Consider the following 23,607-nt stretch of genomic DNA (forward strand, 5'->3'; position numbering starts at 1 on the left):
TTGTGTGGAACTGTGAAAAAATAATGAAAATATACAAACTGAGTAGTTCATGGGCCACATAGGCAACATCAAGGAAAACGTGAGCTCAGGAGCGCCGTGGTCCCGTGGTAGAGTGAGCAGCTGCAGAAGAAGAGGTCCTGGGTTCAAGTCTTCCCACGAGTGAAAATTTTACTTTCTTTATTTTTGCATAGTTATTATCTGTCCGTTCGTTCATTGACGTCTCTGTTCACTGTAATAAGTTTAGTGTCTGTGTTTTGCGACCGCATCGCAAAACCGTGTGATTAGTAGACGAAAGGACGTGCCTCTCCAATCGGAACCGAAAACATTTGATCGCGAGGTCATAGGTCAACCGATTCCTCCACAGGAAAACACATCTGATATATTCTATACGACACTGGTGACGGCATGTGCGTCATATGACAGGAATATGTTGTCGACCAACCTAACTTGTACACTTGGCGAATGGGTAAAAAGATTCTTCTACCTTGCCCGATTTAGGTTTTCTTGTGGATGTGATAATCACTCCCAAAAAAGTGATGAAAACATAAGAGTTTGTCACATGAACTGAAAATAAAAAATTAAAGTTTTCACTCGATGGAAGATTTGAACCAAGGACCCTTCATTCCGCAGCTGCTCACGTTACCACGAGACCACGGCGCTCCTGCGGTCCCAGTGTCCTTAATGTTGCCTATGTTGCCATGAACTACTCAGTTTGTATATTTTGCTTACTTTTTCACAGTTCCACACAACTTCTTCCTGTTTTCTCAGTTGATCTGTGTTCAGTTTTTCAAGGCCTATCCACTGTGCCAACTGATAACTAAATCTGAGGGGGGTGCGATGGGGAGGTTCCCTTGTAAGATAAGTCGTAAGGTTAGTATTGCCTCACGTGTTCCAACATTTCTACGGAATCCAAACTGATCTTCCCCGAGGTCCGCTTCTACCAGTTTTTCCATTCGTCTGTAAAGAATTCGCGTTAGTATTTTGCAGCTGTGACTTATTAAACTGATAGTTCGGTAATTTTCACATCTGTCAACACCTGCTTTCTTTGGGATTGGAATTATTATATTCTTCTTGAAGTCTGTGGGTATTTCGCCTGTCTCATACATCTTGCTCACCAGATGGTAGAGTTTTGTCATGACTGGCTCTCCCAAGGCCATCAGTAGTTCTAATGGAATGTTGTCTACTCCCGGGGCCTTGTTTTGACTCAGGTCTTTCAGTGCTCTGTCAAACTCTTCACGCAGTATCTTATCTCCCATTTCATCTTCATCTACATCCTCTTCCATTTCCATAATATTGTCCTCAAGTACATCGCCCTTGTATAAACCCTCTATATACTCCTTCCACCTTTCTGCCTTCCCTTCTTTGCTTAGAACTGGGTTGCCATCTGAGCTCTTGATATTCATACAAGTGGTTCTCTTCCTCTCCAAAGGTTAAATTTTCCTGTAGGCAGTATCTATCTTACCCCTAGTGAGACAAGCCTCTACATCCTTACATTTGTCCTCTAGCCATCCCTGCTTAGCCATTTTGCACTTCCTGTCGATCTCATTTTTGAGACGTTTGTATTCCTTTTTGCCTGCTTCATTTACTGCATTTTTATATTTTCTCCTTTCATCAATTAAATTCAATATTTCTTCTGTTACCAAAGGATTTCTATTAGCCCTCGTCTTTTTACCTACTTGACCATCTGCTGCCTTCACTACTTCATCCCTCAGAGCTACCCATTCTTCTTCTACTGTATTTCTTTCCCCCATTCCTGTCAATTGTTCCCTTATGCTCTCCCTGAAACACTCTACAGCCTCTGGTTCTTTCAGTTTATCCAGGTCCCATCTCCTTAAACTCCCACCTTTTTGCAGTTTCTTCAGTTTCATTCTGCAGTTCATAACCAATAGATTGTGGTCAGAATCCACATCTGCCCCTGGAAATGTCTTACAATTTAAAACCTGGTTCCTAAATCTCTGTCTTACCATTATATAATCTATCTGATACCTTTTAGTATCTCCAGGATTCTTCCAGGTATACAACCTTCTTTTATGATTCTTGAACCAAGTGTTAGCTATGATTAAGTTATGCTCTGTGCAAAATTCTACAAGGCGGCTTCCTCTTTCATTTCTTCCCCCCCAATCCATATTCACCTACTATGTTTCCTTCTCTCCCTTTTCCTACTGACGAATTCCAGTCACCCATGACTATTAAATTTTCATCACCCTTCACTACTTGAATAATTTCTTTTATCTCATCATACATTTCATCAATTTCTTCATCATCTGCAGTGCTAGTTGGGATATAAACTTGTACTACTGTAGTAGGCATGGGCTTTGTGTCTATCTTGGCCACAATAATGCGTTCACTATGCTGTTTGTAGTGGCTAACCCGCACTCCTAATTTTTTATTCATTATTAAACCTACTCCTGCATTACCCCTATTTGATTTTGTATTTATAGCCCTGTAATCACCTGACCAAAAGTCTTGTTTCTCCTGCCACCGAACTTCACTAATTCCCACTATATCTAACTTTAACCTATCCATTTCCCTTTTTAAATTTTCTAACCTACCTGCCCGATTAAGGGATCTGACATTCCACGCTCCTATCCGTAGAATGCCAGTTTTCTTTCTCCTGATAACGACGTCCTCTTGAGTAGTCCCCGCCCGGAGATCCGAATGGGGGACTATTTTACCTCCGGAATATTTTACATCAAGAGCTCAGATGGAAACCCAGTTCTAAGCAAAGAAGGGAAGGCAGAAAGGTGGAAGGAGTATATAGAGGGTTTATACAAGGGAGATGTACTCGAGGACAATATTATGGAAATGGAAGAGGATGTAGATGAAGACGAAATGGGAGATAAGATACTGCGTGAAGAGTTTGACAGAGCACTGAAAGACCTGAGTCGAAACAAGGCCCCGGGAGTAGACAACATTCCACTAGAACTACTGATGGCCTCGGGAGAGCCAGTCATGACAAAACTCTACCATCTAGTGAGCACGATGTATGAGACAGGTGAAATACCCTCAGACTTCAAGAAGAATATAATAATTCCAATCCCAAAGAAAGCAGGTGTTGACAGATGTGAAAATTACCGAACTATCAGTTTAATAAGTCACAGCTGCAAAATACTTACGCGAATTCTTTACAGACGAATGGAAAAACTGGTAGAAGCCGACCTCGGGGAAGATCAGTTTGGATTCCGTAGAAATGTTGGAACACGTGAGGCAATACTAACCTTACGACTTATCTTAGAAGAAAGATTAAGAAAAGGCAAACCTACGTTTCTAGCATTTGTAGACTTAGAGAAAGCTTTTGACAATGTTGACTGGAATACTCTCTTTCAAATTCTGAAGGTGGCAGGGGTAAAATACAGGGAGCGAAAGGCTATTTACAATTTGTACAGAAACCAGATGGCAGTTATAAGAGTCGAGGGGCATGAAAGGGAAGCAGTGGTTGGGAAAGGAGTGAGACAGGGTTGTAGCCTCTCCCCGATGTTATTCAATCTGTATATTGAGCAAGCAGTAAAGGAAACAAAAGAAAAGTTCGGAGTAGGTATTAAAATTCATGGAGAAGAAGTAAAAACTTTGAGGTTCGCCGATGACATTGCAATTCTGTCAGAGACAGCAAAGGACTTGGAAGAGCAGTTGAACGGAATGGACAATGTCTTGAAAGGAGGATATAAGATGAACATCAACAAAAGCAAAACAAGGATAATGGAATGTAGTCAAATTAAATCGGGTGATGCTGAGGGAATTAGATTAGGAAATGAGACACTTAAAGTAGTAAAGGAGTTTTGCTATCTAGGGAGTAAAATAACCGATGATGGTCGAAGTAGAGAGGATATAAAATGTAGACTGGCAATGGCAAGGAAAGCGTTTCTCAAGAAGAGAAATTTGTTAACATCGAGTATAGATTTAGGTGTCAGGAAGTCGTTTCTGAAAGTATTTGTATGGAGTGTAGCCATGTATGGAAGTGAGACATGGACGATAACTAGTTTGGACAAGAAGAGAATAGAAGCTTTCGAAATGTGGTGCTACAGAAGAATGCTGAAGATAAGGTGGGTAGATCACGTAACTAATGAGGAGGTATTGAATAGGATTGGGGAGAAGAGAAGTTTGTGGCACAACTTGACTAAAAGAAGGGATCGGTTGGTAGGACATGTTTTGAGGCATCAAGGGATCACAAATTTAGCATTGGAGGGCAGCGTGGAGGGTAAAAATCGTAGAGGGAGACCAAGAGATCAATACACTAAGCAGATTCAGAAGGATGTAGGTTGCAGTAGGTACTGGGAGATGAAGAAGCTTGCACAGGATAGAGTAGCATGGAGAGCTGCATCAAACCAGTCTCAGGACTGAAGACCACAACAACAACAACAACCTGCCCGATTAAGGGATCTGACATTCCACGCTCCTATCCGTAGAATGCCAGTTTTCTTTCTCCTGATAACGACATCCTCTTGAGTAGTCCCCACCCGGAGATCCGAATGGGGGACTATTTTACCTCCGGAATATTTTACCCAAGAGGACGCCATCATCATTTAATCATACAGTAAAGCTGCATGTCCTCGGGAAAAATTACGGCTGTAGTTTCCCCTTGCTTTCAGCCGTTCGCAGTATCAGCACAGCAAGGCCGTTTTCGTTAATGTTACAAGGCCATATCAGTCAATCATCCAGACTGTTGCCCCTGCAACTACTGAAAAGGCTGCTGCCCCTCTTCAGGAACCACATGTTTGTCTGGCCTCTCAACAGATACCCCTCCGTTGTGGTTGCACCTACGGTACGGCCATCTGTATCGCTGAGGTACGCAAGCCTCCCCACCAACGGCAAGGTCCATTCATACCAACTGGTAACTTGGTGGTAAGCATACCAATGTAGAATGCAGGACCATGTTTAAATAACATGCTGGTACACCACATGTGTTGTTCCACAGTTGGCTCTCCCTTTGATGGAGTACATTTCACCAATTAAATGAATGGTACACATGGTGGTAGCAGGATGCAGAGGCTAAGTTTACAGTGGGGACAGTCACAAGAGTGCGAGCCATAGGGTAAAATTTGGGTGCAGACGAAGCACAGGGTCTGATGAGGATATTGTGGAGATTTGGGGGAGGCAAGGGGATGATGACGAAATGCTGCAATAGGTGTAGTGGACAAAATGTCATACAGAATAGACCAAATTTCAGGCATGATTTTAGGAAGTCACAGCCTCATCAAAGTAGCTGACTAGCACATTCAATATCAGGACAGTACTGAGTGACAAAGGTGTACTCCTAAGCTGTTTTTTGGAGTGGCCACCAGTACCAGGATTTGATGTGACAGCCTGGGAAGACTGTTTTTAAACTAGGCTAGCTGGGTAATTACATCTGGCGAAGACTGTGGTGAGAAAGGTGGTGTACTGCTGTGAAGTGTCTACATCTGAACAAATGTGTTTGCCTTGAATGCCTATGCTGTATAGGAGGGAACATTTGACATGGAAAGGACAACTACAGTCAAAATGTAAGTACTGTTGTTTGTTAGTAGTTTTAATAGCAACAGAAGTGTGTAGCTGACCTTTGGTGAGGTGAGTTCAACATCAAGGAACGTGACACGAGATTTGGAAAAGGGCCAACTGAAATTTAATTGGGAGAATTCATAAAATTTTAACAGTTCAGCCTCACTATGGTTCCATATAGCAAAGATGTCATTGATGAATATAAACCAAACCAGGAGCTGAAGGTTTATGGATCCCAGGAAAGCCCCTCTGAAGTTTTCGAATCACTAAATTTATCTCACGTGGTCCTATTCTAAATTCCATGCCACTTTTCTTGCTGTTTATCTCATGCTCATCAAGGTTCAAGGTTCAGGGTCCAGCTATCTACTTCTGTTTACATTAAACCTACTAATGAACAACAGTACTTAATTTTGACAGTTGTCAACCTTTCCATGTCAAACGTTCTCTCCTATACAGCCTGGGCATTTGAGGCAAATTTATTTGTTCAGGTGAAGACTCTTTGCAGCACTAACCACCATTCTCACCTCTGCTTCACTGGACTTTATTACAACACATTCACACAAGTAAGCACACCTCACACATATATGACCACTACCCCAGCAGCTCCAACTAGAATGGCAGAGGGTGGTACACAAAGAGATCGAGGGAATATGAAAGGGGAAAAGGTGACAGGACGAGGAGGTGGAAATTGAAGGGTGTGGGGACAGTGGGTTACTGTACTGTAGGTTGAGGCCTGGATAACTTCGGGAGCAGAGAATGTGTTGTAAGGATAACTCTCATCTGTGCAATTCAATAAAGCTGGAGGTGGAGGGGAGAATACAGATGGTTGTGGTTGTGAAGCAGTTATTGAAATCAAGCACGTAATGTTCAGCAGTGTCTTGCGCAACAGGATCGTCCAGTTTGATCTTGGCCACAGTTGGGAGATGACTATTCATCCTGGTGGATAGCTGGTTGGTAGTCATACCAATATATAATGCTGTGCGATAGTTGCAGGAGAGCTGGGATACAACACAAGTGGTCTCACAGGTGGCCCAGCCTTTGATGGGGTAGGATAATACTGTAATAGGATTGGAATAGGAAGTGGTGGGTGGGCACATTGTGCAAGTCTTGCACCTGTGTCTTCCACGGGGATATGATCCCTGTGGCAAGGGGTTAGGAATGGGAGCGGCACAGGGATGGACCAGGATGTTGTGTAGGTTGGGTGGACAATAGAATACCACTTTAGGAGGAGAGAAAAGGATGTTGGTAGGATGTCCCTCATTTCAGGACATAATGATAGATAATCAAAGGCCTGATTGAAGGACGTTGTTCAGTTATTCTAGTCTGGGGCGGTATTGGATAATTAAAGGGGCACTCTTTTGTAGCTAGCTCTTGCAGGTGGTGAGAAGATTGTGGGTGTGTGGGGGAAATGGCATGGGAAATCTGTTTGTGGCTAGGAGAGGGGGTAGTGCCTGTCTGTGAGAGCCTTGGTAAGACCTACAGAATACTGGGAAAGGTAGTTCTTGTCACTGCATATACACCATCCCTGGGTGCCAGGGCTGTGCAGGAGGGACTTTCTGGTGTGACAGGGATGGTAGCTGTCAAACTGGTGGTACTGTTAGTGGTTGGTGGAATTGTGGACAAAGGTGTGGATGTAGCCATAAGACAGGAAGACGTCAATGTCTACGAAGGTGGCACACTAGGCTGAAGTTTCAACTCTATCCAAAGGCCTCATCTTGAGCCTTCCACCCAAATTTAACCATGTTGTAACTGTCAACGACCTACTCTCTTCTCCAAATCCCTGCAATGGAAACACTCCTTTACCACCACAACCCCTCCAACCAAAGCCAATCTAATTCCAACACTGAACCCCTACCTCTCCAAATTCATACCACCATCCAGTCATGATCCTTCCCCCTTCCATTTAACCACCCTGCTAACCTTCTTTACCTCCAACCTGGGCTCGCCCTCCTTCCCACGTCCCTTCCTAAGGACACCAACCTTTCCGCACAGGAAAGCACAGCCATATACAGTCTCAAAACAGATCCTGATTTAATCATTCCCCCTGCAGCAGTCAAAGGCTCCACTACTGTCCTGATGAGTTGCAGAAGGGTCCCTGACAACTACCTGACTCGTCCATTAATAAATTCTGCCAGAGTGATCTCGTCCCAGCAATCCAACACAATCTCCAATCTCTGTGTAAAGCCTTAGGACCTTCCCAGTGCCACCCCTTTGAATCCATTTCCCTTTTTGCTCCTACAACATCCCACACACTCACCTTCTACATGTTCTCAAAAATTCACAAACCCTACAATTCTGGACACCCCATTGCAGCTGGTTATTGTGCTTCCACCGAAAGGATTTTGGCTCTCATTGACAAATATCTTCAACTAATTGCCTGTAATCTAGCCTCCCACATCAAAGACACCAACCACTTCCTTCATTGACTCTTCACCATCCCCACCCTTTTACTGGTACTGATCACTATTAATGTCACTTTCCTGTACACCAACATCCCTCATGCCAATGATCTGGCCGCAACTGAACACTATCATTCCCTACATCCTTCAGACACCAAACCCACTACCTCATTCAGCTAATTAACTTTTTCCTAACACATTACTAAATTCTCCTTTGCTGGAAAAGTATACAAACAAATCTGCAGCACAGCCATGGGCACCTGCATGGCACTCTTCTATGCCAACCTATTTATGGGCCATCTAGAGGAAACCTTCCTAGGTTCCCAAAACCCCAAACCCTTGGTCTGGTTCAGGTTAATTGACGATATTTTCATGATCTGCACTCAGGACCGAGACAGCCTACCCTCACTCCTTCACAAACTCAACACCTTCTCTCCCATCCGCTTCACCTGATCCTCCTCAACCAAGAATTCAACCTTCCTAGACATTGACCAACTCCTCTCTCCTGCTGGCTCTAGTTGCACCCCTGTCCACATAAACACACCAATCAGCAACAGTACCTCCATTTTGATAGCTGCCATTCCTTCCACACCAAAAAATACCTCCCATACAGCCCCTCCACCCACAGACGGTGTACCTGTTGTGATGACAACTCACTTTACCATTGTTCTGAAGGTCTCATTGAGGCCGTCACAGGCAGGCACTATCCCCTGGATCTAGTTCACAGATTTCCCATGCCATTTCACAACTGAACCACATCCTTCATCATCAGGGCTTTGATTATCTATGACCATGCTTTGAAATGAGGGACTTCCTACCTATGTCACTCCCAATCCCAACCCCTTGCCACAGGGATCAAGGCCTGCACAATGCACCCACCCAGCACTTCGTATTCTAGTCCTTTCACAGGCTTGTCTTACACCATCAAAGCTTGGGCCACTTGTGAAAGCAGCCATGTTGTACACTAACTCTGCTGCAACCATTGTACAGCTTCTTATACTGGTACGACTACCAACCGTCTGTCCACCAGTATGAATGGCCATCACCAAACGGTGGCAAAGATCAAAGCAGACCACTAGCCCACCTTGTGTTCCAACGTACATGCTTGATTCAATGGCTGCTTCGCAACCTGGGCCATCTGGAGCCTCCCCTTCACCATAAGCTTTTCTGAACTGTGCAGATGGGAGTTGTCCTTACAACACACTCACCACATCCAAAATTATCCCAGCCACAACCTATGGCAATCTACTGTCCACACACTTTCCACTCAACAGTTTTCACCCTGTTGTCCTACCACCTCCTCCCTTTTCACACTGCCTCATCCTCCTTGTGTGCCACCTCTGCCAATGTACTCACATGTCCTTTCCCCTTCCCCATTCCTCTCCTTTTTCACTTCCTGGTTTTCCCCCAACACCCTACCTCCCAATGATGTGCCTGGCAGTCTCTAGTGCCTGCATCCCTGCCAGACAGTGCTCTTCTCTCCCCCCCCCCCACCTGTACCCTTTTATCCCTCCCCCTAAGTCCAGATTGCTATTCATGTGACAGTCACATTCCGGTCGGAGTTCCTGGTAGTGGCAGTCATGTGTGCATGAGGTTTGCTTGCTTGTGTGTATTTTCTTTGATGAATAATAATCCATCCTTTTTCTAATATAATATTAGCGTGGATATGATGCACAAGTGTTCCAAAAAGCCTACACAGTTTGTTAACTGGCCTGGTTCTCTCTCTCTCTCTCTCTCTCTCTCTCTCTCTCTCTCTGTGTGTGTGTGTGTGTGTGTGTGTGTGTGTGTGTGTGTGAAGGGGGTAGGTAGGGTGGGTTGGAGGGAGGGGAGAAGTTGTTGTTGTTGTTGTTGTTGTTGTTGTGGTCTTCAGTCCTGAGACTGGTTTGATGCAGCAAAGAAATGGTTTGATGCGCAAAGAAATTACCTTAGAAATTTTCTGGGACAAGACCCAGAACTTTTTTTTAGAACTAAGCTGTTTATCTTGTAGATGAGAATAATAACAATCCTGAAAGGACTCAGATAAAGCTATGGAAGTGTGCTGAGAAAAAGTTAGGGAGCAGCAAATAGAATACAATAAGATGGAAAGAACATGATGATCTTGAGTTCAAAATCACTTGTGTCATGAAAATAATAGTATATAAGCTGAAAGGAAGAATAACAATCAATGATCTCATTATTGCAACCCATAGAATGTGCACTAACATTTGAGCAGTCTTGACAATTTGTTCAAGATCATTCATCTGGATGTAGTGACTATTAATGTTTCACATCATGTAATTAAATTACATCCAAAAGCTCACAACTTCTCATGATCCATACCTATCAGTCTATTTTACACATTAAAATTTCAAAAGTACATAAAGAACTCATCTATACACAAAAGCTCACTTAGTAGTTTAGAGCCACAAAAAAGTAGAATTGTAAGCATTTTCAGATCATACAATACTTACTGCTGTTGTATGCCATCTATCATGCCTATAAGGCTTGCAGGTCCATACTGCAAACAGTACAGGCAGAAAAATACAAGAAGTCCCTTAATGAATTTGGTGGTTTTTGATGACGACAATCTTTGAAACAAAAGGACGAATACCTGTTTCATGTAGGGTGACAATGCGTCACTGTAAAGAGAAAACCTATTAGCATCCACAAAATCACAACATACAAAAGAGCTATTTATATAACTAATTTACTCACGTGGGCAGGTGCTCAATTAAAGATTGCATCAAGAAAAAGCCCTCATGATCATTTGCTTTAGATGCTATTAATTTTTGAAACACACCCAATAGACCACTCTGAAAAATGAAAATGTTATCATCACAGTTTTATGAAGCCAATAGTAGGACAAAAATGGTTCAAATGGCTCTGAGCACTATGGGACGTAACTTCTGAGGTTATCAGTCCCCTAGTACTTAGAACTAATTAAACCTAACTAACCTAAGGACAGCACACACATCCATGCCCAAGGCAGGATTCGAACCTGCGACCGTAGCGGTCGCACGGTTCCAGACTGTAGCGCCTAGAACCGCTCAGCCACAACAGGTGGCAATAGTAGGACATAAGTCCATATGCATCAAAAGTGAAACTTAAGTTAACTGAACAAATGTAGCATATTCAAAATTCTCATTGTGGGAACAGAAGGGAAAAAGAATATATAACACAAAATAATGTTGCCTAAGAACAGTAATGCTAGATAAAAGGAAGTAAAAGACATTCTCTTCAGCCACACTTTCCTTCTCAATCACAAGAAGAAACATGTGGTTCAGTAAGTTAGGCCGGCCAACAAACCTGCCTGCCAGCCAGACATATCAAGAAAAAGAAAGCTGTGGCATCACAACCTAGGACTGCCTGCTATATCATTTATTGTACATCTAACAGTTGACAAATGGGACCTCCACCTCCTTGATATTAATACTGGCTATCAACTTAAAATTTAAGTATTTTATTTTCCTTGTTATACATTACAGTCATTTTGTTTCAGGACACAAGATTTTCTGCATCATTTGTGTGCTGATTTAAGTACAGTTCTCTTTGACAATATGCCATGGAATGTTTGACTCAAAGAATACTGAGAAATATTTGCACTTGGTTACATAACACACTGTAACACATTTCCCCTACATACACATAAATAACTAATTGTTCTTATGTTTTCCTATGTACTTATATAAAATTTTTACACACATTGTTTAATGTAATTTTCAAGTTAACTAGTAATTGTGAAGTTGAATTTTCATTCTGTTTCTTTTTCAACTTAAATTTGCAATAACAGAAATATATGGATACCCCAAAGAAATTACTACTGTAAAACATTATGTAGAATTGCACCCTTCTTAAGATCAATTTTGAATTAACTGTGAAACGGGAAGCACTGATGATGCAGAGGGTGCAGCAAATTAGCTTGTGCACCAGCATGTTCAAGTTGGAGCAGTCGTAGTTGGTCTATGGAGCCAGAACATTTAGTCTCCAAAGTCTGTTGTGGACTTTGTATGGAGTGAGTCATACACTTATTGTGGATGACTGAGCCAGTGCTCTGTGATAATAATTTCAGATATAAAATCCATCTGTATAGGTTTTGTATGAGTACAGTGATCGAATGGACAGTAGTGTGAATGGTGTGCATGATTTGTGATGTAAGGTGAGAAGAATAAAGAGCTATAGAATTTTGGAGATTTCCTGGGTAATCATATTCAATCGTGGTACTGCTGATCACTCCAAAAAAACTACTTAGGAGTTTAGGAGTGCACCTTTGTTACTCAGCACTATCCTGGTCTTGAATGTTTTAATCAGTTACTTCGACAAGGTTATGACCGAAACGTCCTGGCAGATTAAAACTGTTTGCTAAATCGAGACTTGAACTTGGGACTTTTGCCTTTCATGGTCAAGTGCCCAGCCACTGAGCTACCCAAGCACAACTCATGATCTGTCCTCACGGCTTTACTTCTTCCAGTACCTCATCTCCTATCTTCCAAATTTCACAGATGCTCTCCTACAAAACTTACAAGACTACCACTCCAGGAAGAAAGGGTGTTGCAGAGAAATGGCTTAGCCACAGCCTGTGGAATGTCTCCAGAATTAAATTTTCACTCTGCAGTGGAGCATTCACAGATATTAAATTTCCTGGCAGATTAAAATTGTGTGAGAGACCAAAGACTCAAACTCAGTATGGATTGCCTTTCGCAGCAAGTGCTCTACTGACTGAGCTACCCAATCACAACTAATGAGTCATCCTCATAGCTTTACTTTTGCCAGTACCTTATCTCCTACCTTCCAAACTTGCCCACAAAATGCAAATGTCCCTAGTCAAGACTCGGTCTAGCACACAATTTTAATCTGCCAGGAGGTTTCAAATCAACGCACACTCTACTGCAGTGTGAAAATTTCATTCTGGAATGCTATGACTTCCCAAAATCATGTCCTGAAATGCAGTGCATTCTATATGACATTTTGCCCACCACATCTGAAATAGCTTTTAGTCAATTATCCCACCCACCCAGCATCTTCAATATATTGTCAGACCTTATCCTCTTTCTGCAGCCATTTTCCTACTCTATGGCTACTATCTACGTGACTGTCCTCACTTGACCTATGCACCGTCCTACCACCACCAACACCCACTCTGTAACTGGTAAAACATGTACTATCAAAGGGAGAGCCACTTGTAAAAAGGCACTTGTTTGTTGTCATGTAAACATTGTTTGGCCTTTAACACTGGAATGATTACCACTGAACTATCAGGGTGAATGGGCATAGGCAGAGTGTGTATACTGGTAACACACAATATCCTGTTGCAGAGCACACTTTATAATGCGACAGTTGTGACTCTGGTTCCTGTTTCACTACACTTGCCACCTGGATTCTACCTCCTCACATCAGTTTCTCAGAACTTTGTAGGTAACAACTGGCATTACAACATGTGCTTAGTTCTCGACACCCACCTGGCCTACATTTACATTAGTTTCTGTACTATCTGTCTATTTTTTGCCCATCTCTCTTACCTGTCTATCTGGTATAATACACTTATCTTTCCACTCTTATTGACTCTTGCATGGTCTTTATTCAATACTCTCTGTCTTGCTTACCATCCTATCTTCCACCATTAAGATCTCAGGTTTTCAGATCTTATCCAGTGCAGGCAGGCACCAACAGTCAGTCTTCCCATTTCATACCCCCTAGAAAGTTTAACCTGACTCAGATTCTGGGCGACTTTTCCATAACTCTCCCCATTTCATTCATCCCTCTTCCCTTCCCTTCAACCCTTCCGCCAGAAGAAGAAGCCACTGACTCCAAAGGTTTGCACATTTCCATATCTTTCATTTGTGTTTTATCCTGCCACTGCTTGGTGATGAGATTTTTTTATCTATACACACTATATTATATTTTCAAGCATGTATTGTTTTGATTGTTCATGAAACATGGTTACAATTCAACTTTCATTAATTTGATGAAATATGCCTCATCAATTACAAACTATACTGTTAACCCCAGTACTGCCTACAGTATTTGTGTTAGCGAGTTTGAGATTAGTTTCAAATGCTCTGGTTAGACTGGTGTAATTACAATGTGACAATATTTTAGTTAGAAACAACGGACATAGGAATTATCTGTTTCAATACATTTGCATTATATTCAGAGAGCCAGTGCACTTAAGTGAAGTCCACGCAAAGCTACTCAGATAGTATTTTCAATTGTGCAAATTTTTATGCTTACAGTGAAGGTGAGGAAAAAGTTAATGTAAGTTTTGAGATGGTTACATTTTTTGAATAATTGGTAAAATAAATATACAGTAACCACTATCACCAAGTTAAAGCACAAGAAATAATTTAGTACACATAACTGAGTTAACTGAGATTTGGAGAATGGATTAGCTCTGCTACTTTAACCTTAGAGACATACATGCACTACTACTAACAAACAGTCTGGATCACCATATTTCAATAATAAGCTTTTATATCATTTTAGTTCAACAGAACATTCAGAAAGGTTGAATAATGGTCAGTACTCCTTCTGTCTTGGCCTGGTACTGCCACAAACTTTGCTGAAGTAGAAGAAAAATGAACAGGAAGGAAGTGACTTTTTTTTAATGGCCATGGTTCAGTGTGCCATTATGTCTTCAGAAACACTTATTTTTTCAGAGAGTAGCAGGTTAAGTATTGCGCAAAAGATACACATCTTCATTATTATTTCTCTCTGTAATCTGAACTGATTAACTGCATTTCCTTTCTTGAGTAAAATGGTGTGATTAAAACAAATTTTATAAGGCAATCCTTTATCTAAATTACTGCAAGTAATTAAGTGAATCAAATGCACAATACTAACTACCTGGATAGTCACGAGTAGTTATTGCCATTGCAAGTAAAAATAGTTTATGGAGAGTTAGAAGTGAGGTTGCTTGCCGCATTACTGTGATAGCACAATGTAACGAAAAGAGAGGTCATTCCAGTTGATCCACAACAGGAACACTTCGTCAAATAACATTACTTACACACAGGCAGAGAGAGAGAGAGAGAGAGAGAGAGAGAGAGAGAGAGAGAGAGAAGGCCTGTTTAGAACACACATTAAAAGAAGAAATAACTAATGAATATGTGCCTCACAGATTTTCTCCACATATCTTTACTGATCACTTAGAGCAGCAGTGCCTCACAACTACCACTTATTAGATTTAATCTTTCACTCATCAGATGAGTGTGGGTGATGTGAAACTGCCCAACATATTAGACTTACGTGCCAGCATGTTTAATTCTCAGCACAGTGGAGGATAAATTCTGGGAACAGACCCTAGGCTGTGGTTAAATGTTTCTATGTGATAACTTTTTTTTCTAAGTGTGCACGTCCAGGAAAGTTTGCGCAATAGCCTTTGACCACTTTCAAAGGTAGGAGAGGAGAACTGGAAGATTGATGCTGTAATGTGTCACACCTAAACAGATGAAATAATAAGAGCCTTGATCATGAAAGCAGAAGTCCAGGTAAGATACGTGGATCTGCACATAATTTTAAACCACTGAGATGTTTTTTCTCATATTGACTAAAGAAACCAATTTAATACTATACAAAAAAGAAAAATCGCTTAAGAAAACCATAAATTCATGAAGGCAAAATGAATGGCCTCTTCATCAGTTATGAAACTGAAACAGGTTGGGGAAGGAGAGAAAGGATGGGCAGGTCATTCGGCCCTTAGGTTGAGTGAGATTCACCAGCTGGGTATTTAGAATTTCCCGCCCTCTAAAGGTAGGTACTGTCATTTACAATTTGTACCACAGGCTGTTCCAACGTTACCCCCTGCATTGGTGACCACGAACACCTACCATCTTACCCGTGGGTCACCGCCAGGTGGCCCTACTCCACACACACACACACACACACACACACACACACACACACTTTGTTCCATCAAGCATGCAAGCCACTGCCTACCTCTGTCACCAGGCACCTGGCCAAGGCCTATGACCAAGCAAGCTATAACCTGACTGACCGACTGCCCAGTGTAAGCCTCTGCCAGGCACTTAAGTGTGATCTGAAGAGTAGCCTTACAGATGTAGAAGATTGCCTACTTCTGCCCACAGGCACCCAGCTGCCCATACTTGGGCACCTAAGCTGGAAGAGCATGGTGCAACATGGTTATGGATGCATATTACTACACCTAATATGACTCCTATATACTCTTGATAGTTTTAAAAATGGGCTGGCCAAGTGTTCTGAGGGGTTTGTGTTAAAGCCCAAGCATAAAATAAATGTTCCATTTCACCACCAATGAACTGCAGTTTCCAGGTCACCTTTTGCAATACATGTAGCTTACGTTTGTTTCAAAATGCATACTTTACTTGGCAGAAATGAACATCAGAAATGGAATCAAACAAATCGAAATTTGTAACTTAATTCCACACTCTGCAATAGCGCTGAGACATTTAATGCCTCTGAAGTACACATTTATTTACTTGATTCCATGTTTCGCACTAAATTTCACTTAGAGTTTCTTTAAGACACAATTAACCTCATATGTTCTTGAAATAAACATAAAAAAGGTTATTATGTGTGCTTTAAAACACAATCAAATCATTCTGCATAATTACTGAAAGTTGCTAAATTAATTAAATAGTTACTTACTATGGTACAAATCACAACAACAACGTTATGCTATGTTACTACTGTATGAGACAACTACTTCAGTTCACCCATCATCAGCTATCACATGATGCACAGAACTATAACAGTTTGTACCTAAGTTCAGTGTATACATGGGTCTAGATAGCAATTTGATGGCTGTGGAGAATGGTCGTGTTCAAAATTCCACTGAAAATCAGAGACTGGTACCAGGTATTCTATTATGTTTCCATAGTGAAACATTACTTTCTTGTTCACCGAGTTTGTCAGTTTTTGACACAACATTAGTTTCTAAACCACCCAACACATAGGTGCCAGATGTCAGTCTTCTATCACTACAGTTCTAACAAATGTCTGATAATGACTAGGTTCATGTAACTAACTACAGTGCATTTTTGTTGGTCACAAACATGTTTTCTTCTCAAACAGTCTGATGTTGACAGGCTCACCTCAAATGTGTTACTGCTTAATATTATCATACGCCAGTCTTACCGTTTTTAGTTTTAGCACAATAAATCAGCATTTAATTGATTCAACACAGCCACAGCAGTCACATTCAACAAACACTGCCAATCAGCATATTGCTAAATAAAATTTTGGGGTGACTTTACACAATTTATTTAGTAGGAATCAAAATATAAAAACATATCATTATCTTTCTGAAAAAAGACTGACTAAAACTGTATGTTGTTTGAGGCTCTCCAATATAACAGCAGTCTATAAGGGTCTCATGTGCAACATCAGCTACTGTTACATAAATTCCTCACTATTTCTACAAGGCAGATGCTCGTGATCTTCAGATGTCTATTTGATGATAGTCAGCTGCTGTGGCAGAAAATTTTGTATGGCAGGTCACGTGAGAAGTGTGGGTGGACAGAAAAGGGGAGAGGCAGTAAATTCACTATAGAGGATGTTGCCACCCAGACACCTCTGTTGGAGACCAAACAATTGATACTGCACTGGACAACTTGAAAAGACTGCCCTAAATTTTCAGGCCCCTGTAAGTATGAACTTCCAACTTAGTGTACAGCCTTGTCGTTCTGAATTCCGCAGCCCATTAGTATGTTCACATGGAATTTCTCTCTTGATGGCTGCTGTAGCCTTAATAACACAATAAAGACAATCAAATGAAAACAGAGACAACATCAAAACTCACTAATATGTTAGATGGCTGATTTCTGAGATGATATACATCTTCCAGCATGTGGACACTGATCATATTTGCCTAGCAAAGGACAAAGTTCATTTGGTAGACGACTCAAGGTGCCAACTACCAAAAGCGAATTTGCTGCTTTTGCTTCCTTTTCCAAGTGCTAGAATTAGTTTGGAAATTCTAATATCATGGAGGTTGCAAACAAAGACACACAGAAATATATATTTGGGCTGCATAATATGAAGTAACATAATATTAGTACCACTGAATAAGTCCTAAGCATGGTATATTTGTCTCTGCTTAGCAAAGATAGAAACAAAATTCAACGAGCAGGAACAGCATCCTTTAAAACCATAAGCCATGATCCCAAGTAAAGCTTTACATTCGTGACGTACGCAATATTGAACTTCAGTGACATGAGCATTAATATTAAGATTAAAGAACAGCAGCCAGCAAAAGCACAGTTCTATAAAGAAACGAAATAGGAACAAAAGTCAGAAAAGCTTTGGAAATTAGAATTTGAAATTACAAAACCAGTAGTTTAGAAGTGTAATCTGAAGTAGGAAGAGGTTCAAGAACCATAAATTTATAACAACAGGGAGGGAGAAAGGAAGGAAGGGAATGGGAAAGGAAGTCAGTTGTGCTCAATGTGATTTACAGACATCAAGGGAAACCTAAATCTGGACGGTCAGACAAGAATTTGAATAGCCGTTCTTCAAATAACAGTCCAATGTTTTAAGACAGCACAACCTGCTAAATTATCATCCTTCAGTTTCAAGTGCACTTTCTTTACTGCTGTCAGCAGGGTGCAGTTAATTGTTATGCATGTCAAAAGGAAAGCTAATAAAATTCTAACAATGAAGACTGGTATTTTATTTTAGTCAACACAGAACAAGAGTGAGTATGGTACTGCTAGCATTCGTCACAAGTAACTGTGGCAACAACCACTGACCCAAGTCATGTTATGAGCTACAGTAATCTGTAACCATCCTATGGAAGTTGACTTCCTGTACAATGGGAGACCAACATTTTTGTTTTCTTTTTGTAGGCATTAGTAGACATGAGATACCAATACTTGATGAAACACTTGATGATGATGACAGCGATGAAGATGATAATGATATACAGATGAAACATCACACCATAATGATTCTTACCTACTTGTATTCCAGTGGAATCACATTCAAGTGACTATGAACTACAAATGCATTTAAAGACAAGGTAAGCCTTTAAGTGCAAAGATAAGAAAATAAATTAACTTACCACTTTCTGGGTAGCAACTATTTGTGAACCACCCTGAGCAATGAATGCTCTCAGAAGTCCCACAAGTGGGTGAATATTTCCTGGGCGCTCCCACAGAACAGGTGCGAGCAGGCATGGGAACAGCAGCATATATGGTTCTGGGACACCAGACGTGTGCTGCTCCAACATCAGTGACAGCATTTGGAAGACATATGGCACAAACTCTGAAGGGAGAAATACGAAATAGCAAATTTCATTAGATGATTCACCATTTCAAAAATAAGGTATTCCCTCAGTTTTACAGACAACATAAATACATATCAGGTAAGTACTATTAACTTCCAGTGAGAAATGACCTTTTTTAAGTTATAAAACATGTTTTCAAAGAATAAGTATGGCCACAAACTTCACGACAGTTTCTGTTTTCAGTACACTTAAGCGTACAAGATGTTTTCAAAGTGTTCTGATGAATGTAACCAGAAGTACAGAAGATAAACATTTACATTATAACAAAGTCTATGTTAATCACATACAGTACCATCATGTAACACAATTTTATGACAGTTCTGGCAAAGTGGACAAAGTATCATTTTCTCCTACAGTTATATCAACACATCAACTTGTGTAATTACACATATTGTATATTTTAATGTATGTTTGTAAGCTATTTTTTGGAAGTACTTTCAAAAAATTTATGAGACACTTTAAACAGGTTTCCAGAATGAGATTATCACTCTGCAGCGGAGTGTGCGCTGATATGAAAGTTCCTAGCAGATTAAAACTGTGTGCCGGACCGAGATTCGAACCCGGGACCTTTGCCTTTCGCGGGCAAGTGCTCTACAAACTGAGCTACCCAAGCACGACTCACGCCCCGCCCTCACAGCTTTACTTCTGCCAGTACCTCGTCTCCTACCGTCCAAACTTTACAGAAGCTCTCCTGCGAACCTTGCAGAACTAGCACTCCTGAAAGAAAGGATATTGTGGAGACATCGCTTAGCCACAGCCTGGGGGATGTTTCCAGAATGAGATTTTCACTCTGCAGCTGTGGCTAAGCCATGTCTCCACAATATCCTTTCTTTCAGGAGTGCTAGTTCTGCAAGGTTCGCAGGAGAGGAGCTGTAAAGTTTGGAAGGTAGGAGACAAGGTACTGGCAGAAGTAAAGCTGTGAGGATGGGGCGTGAGTCGTGCTTGGGTAGCTCAGTTGGCAGAGCACTTGCCCGTGAAAGGCAAAGGTCCTGAGTTTGAGTCTCGGTCCAGCATACAGTTTTAATCAGCCAGGAAGTTTCACTTTAAACAGGTAATGGAAGAGTTTCCTTTCACACAACAGATGATAGATTAGAATATTATTACAGTGCACAAACCTCTACTGCTGTTTTTACCAATGAGGTGTTTTAAAGACAATAGACTCTAATGAATAGTGCTCACAAATAAACAAATACACTGTCCAGTCACATTTATGTGACCACCTGTCAAAAGCCTGCTTAGCCGCCTTTTGCAGTAGAGACTACTGCAAGAAATGCAGGAACAGAATAAATGAGGTTCTGGAAGGTACCATCAGAGACATGGAGCGATGCCAACTCCAGTGCCATGGCCAGCTGCACTAGGTCTATTGGTTGAGGAACCAAGGTGTGAACAGCCCGGTCAAGGTGGTCCCACAGGTACTCAACTGGATTTAAATCCAGGAAGCCTGGTGGATAGGAGTGTATGGTACACTCATCCTGGTGCTCTTTGAACTATGCATGTACACTGTGAACTCGGTGACACATTGAAGTGTCTTGCTGGTAGTTGCTATCGTGCTGTTTCAGAACCATGCACGATCTTGCCCTTTTGCATGTCAGCTAAATCGCTCCATTCCCACATTATGACAACAACTCTACTGTCCTTCATGTCCCCCGACTAGTGCTGCCACCTGTCATCTCTTACTCATTATTACATATTTACATCATTCGCAGGTGGTGCTCACATTAATGTGACTGGACCATGTAGTGTGATGCATTAAGTTATGGAGGACTTAGATTTATTTACTGTAACAGCCAATTAAAAAAAAAATTATATATAATGATATCAATATAATGTGACTTGTCTTTAAATATGTCTGCTTGTGTGTGTATATGTGTGGATGGATATGTGTGTGTGTGCGCGCGAGTGTATACCCGTCCTTTTTTCCCCCCTAAGGTAAGTCTTTCCGCTCCCGGGATTGGAATGACTCCTTACCTTCTCCCTTAAAACCCACATCCTTTCGTCTTTCCCTCTCCTTCCCTCTTTCCTGATGAGGCAACAGTTTGTTGCGAAAGCTTGAATTTTGTGTGTTTGCTTGTGTTAGTTTGTGTGTCTATCGACCTGCCAGTGCTTCGTTTGGTAAGTCAATAATAGAGGGAAACATTCCACGTGGGAAAAATATATCTAAAAACAAAGATGATGTGACTTACTGAACGAAAGCGCTGGCAGGTCGATAGACACACAAACAAACACAACATACTCACAAAATTCTAGCTTTCGCAACCGACGGTTGCTTCGTCTGGAAAGAGGAAAGGAGGGGGAAAGACGAAAGGATGTGGGTTTTAAGGGAGAGGGTAAGGAGTCATTCCAATATCGGGAGCGGAAAGACTTACCTTAGGGGGAAAAAAAGGACGGGTATACACTCGCACACATGCACATATCCATCCACACATATACAGACACAAGCAGACATATTCAAAGACAAAGAGTTTGGGCAGAGATGTCAGTCGAGGCGGAAGTGCAGAGGCAAAGATGTTGTTGAATGACAGGTGAGGTATGAGTGGCGGAAACTTGAAATTAGCGGAGATTGAGGCCTGGTGGGTAACGGGAAGAGAGGATATATTGAAGAGCAAGTTCCCATCTCTGGAGTTTGGATAGGTTGGTGTTAGTGGGAATTATCCAGATAACCTGGACGGTGTAACACTGTGCCAAGATGTGCTGGCCGTGCACCAAGGCATGTTTAGCCACAGGGTGATCCTCTTACCAACAAACACTGTCTGCCTGTGTCCATTCATGCGAATGGACAGTTTGTTGCTGGTCATTCCCACATAGAATGCGTCACAGTTGTAATGGATCTGGGAGATGTGTTATTTTTTACCGGATTTGTCGATACCAAACTGTAAATGTTTTCTTATATTTTTTGTCAGAATTTTTTTTATTATAATTTGCCTTATTATATGTTAATTTACTTATATTTTTGAGAGTGAAAGCATATTGATTACTATTAGTAAATGTGTCGAAGAATAGCAAAGAGACTGATTACAAGTGGAAGCTTGTGTGTTGTGTAAAATGTCTTTGACGCTGGAGTCGTCTTTGACTATAGTTAGTCGGCAGTTAACTCTTGGTGTGTGTTGACGGAAGAAGAATGTGCAGGTCGCCGTCATAAATAATTTTGAATTATGTTATTATTTTTTTTATACAAACTATAAGAAGAAACTACATTCGAAGAAATGGTATTTGAAGCACCAAAAATGAGGCAAACACATTGAACCAGGTCATTTCTGCAGCCGACAAAGATGCATTGTGGAATAATACTTCCATTAGACAACTGAAGCCAAGACCAATATCACCTTGTAAACATCTAACGGATAAGGTACTGTCACGAAATATACCAAATTTAAGTAAATAAAAAAAGTAGTGACCATATTTCAACTTTGTGCCTCAGCCGGGATAGCATATTTCACAGTGTAGGCAGGTAAGTTGGTAAATCACGTGGGTGCTTTCACACGTGGCTCTGCCTTCGATCGTATACACCTTCCGGGTTACAGGACTGGAGGAGGTGGTGGTGGGAGGTTTTACACCGGGGGCGGTTACAAGGGTAGGAGCCAAAGGGTAGGGAAGGTGGTTTGGGGATTTCATAGGGATGAACTAACAGGTTACGAAGGTTAGGTGGACGGCGGAAAGACACTCTTGGTGGAGTGGGGAGGATTTCATGAAGGATGGATCTCATTTCAGGGCAGGATTTGAGGAAGTCGTATCCCTGCTGGAGAGCCACATTCAGAGTCTGGTCCAGTCCCGGAAAGTATCCTGTCACAAGTGGGGCACTTTTGTGGTTCTTCTGTGGGAGGTTCTGGGTTTGAGGGGATGAGGAAGTGGCTCTGGTTATTTGCTTCTGTACCAGGTCAGGAGGGTAGTTGCGGGATGCGAAAGCTGTTGTCAGGTTGTTGGTGTAATGGTTCAGGGATTCCAGACTTCGTGTCAAACGAATCTGCTCCAGTCCGGAATCCCTAAACCATTACAGTCTTCACAAAATCATTAATAACAGAGAATGTGAAGGATATAATATCCCTATAATATTTATAGGAAGAAGTGGTAATAAAAGTAAACCATAAAAAAGATTAACATTCTGCCATATGCAATCAATATTATTTTAAGATTAAACACACACAGATGGAGCACAACTTTTAAAAATGTCTTACACCATTACTACTGCACTTTGGACATTATAAGGCAACTTGAGACTACAGACAACAGGTACAATTGGTTTCATGCAGCATTGCAATGCAGTCACTAGATAAATACCTTCTCATTACTCAAGATCAGTGCAAGGGATGAAAATACCCGGATCAAATACAACTTTTGCAGTTCTGTTAATATAGTAACACTGTACAATAATAAGAAATCAAACACCGTGTGGTACAATCAAGCACTGGCCTTACACATACTTTTAACACTGAATTTACAATGAGACTTTTGAGATATCTTCTCCTAGCAGGGATCAGTGCAATACTACCAACTTACAGC

At 41.3% G+C, this 23,607-nt stretch overlaps 1 protein-coding gene across 1 annotated transcript in view; it reads right to left on the reverse strand.

The window, feature by feature from the left end:
* LOC126194942 (exportin-2) overlaps positions 1-23,607 on the reverse strand; it is a 191,038-nt gene that overhangs the window by 11,062 nt on the left and 156,369 nt on the right. The window contains exons 15-17 of the mRNA XM_049933328.1: positions 18,886-19,088; positions 10,566-10,663; positions 10,322-10,489 (exon numbers count right to left, since the gene is read on the reverse strand). Of these exons, the coding sequence (XP_049789285.1) occupies positions 10,322-10,489; positions 10,566-10,663; positions 18,886-19,088 (469 nt within the window). The remainder of the gene's footprint in view (positions 1-10,321; positions 10,490-10,565; positions 10,664-18,885; positions 19,089-23,607) is intronic.

The sequence above is a fragment of the Schistocerca nitens genome, chromosome 7, assembly GCF_023898315.1.
Source record: "Schistocerca nitens isolate TAMUIC-IGC-003100 chromosome 7, iqSchNite1.1, whole genome shotgun sequence".
Taxonomy (NCBI): Eukaryota; Metazoa; Arthropoda; class Insecta; order Orthoptera; family Acrididae; genus Schistocerca; species Schistocerca nitens.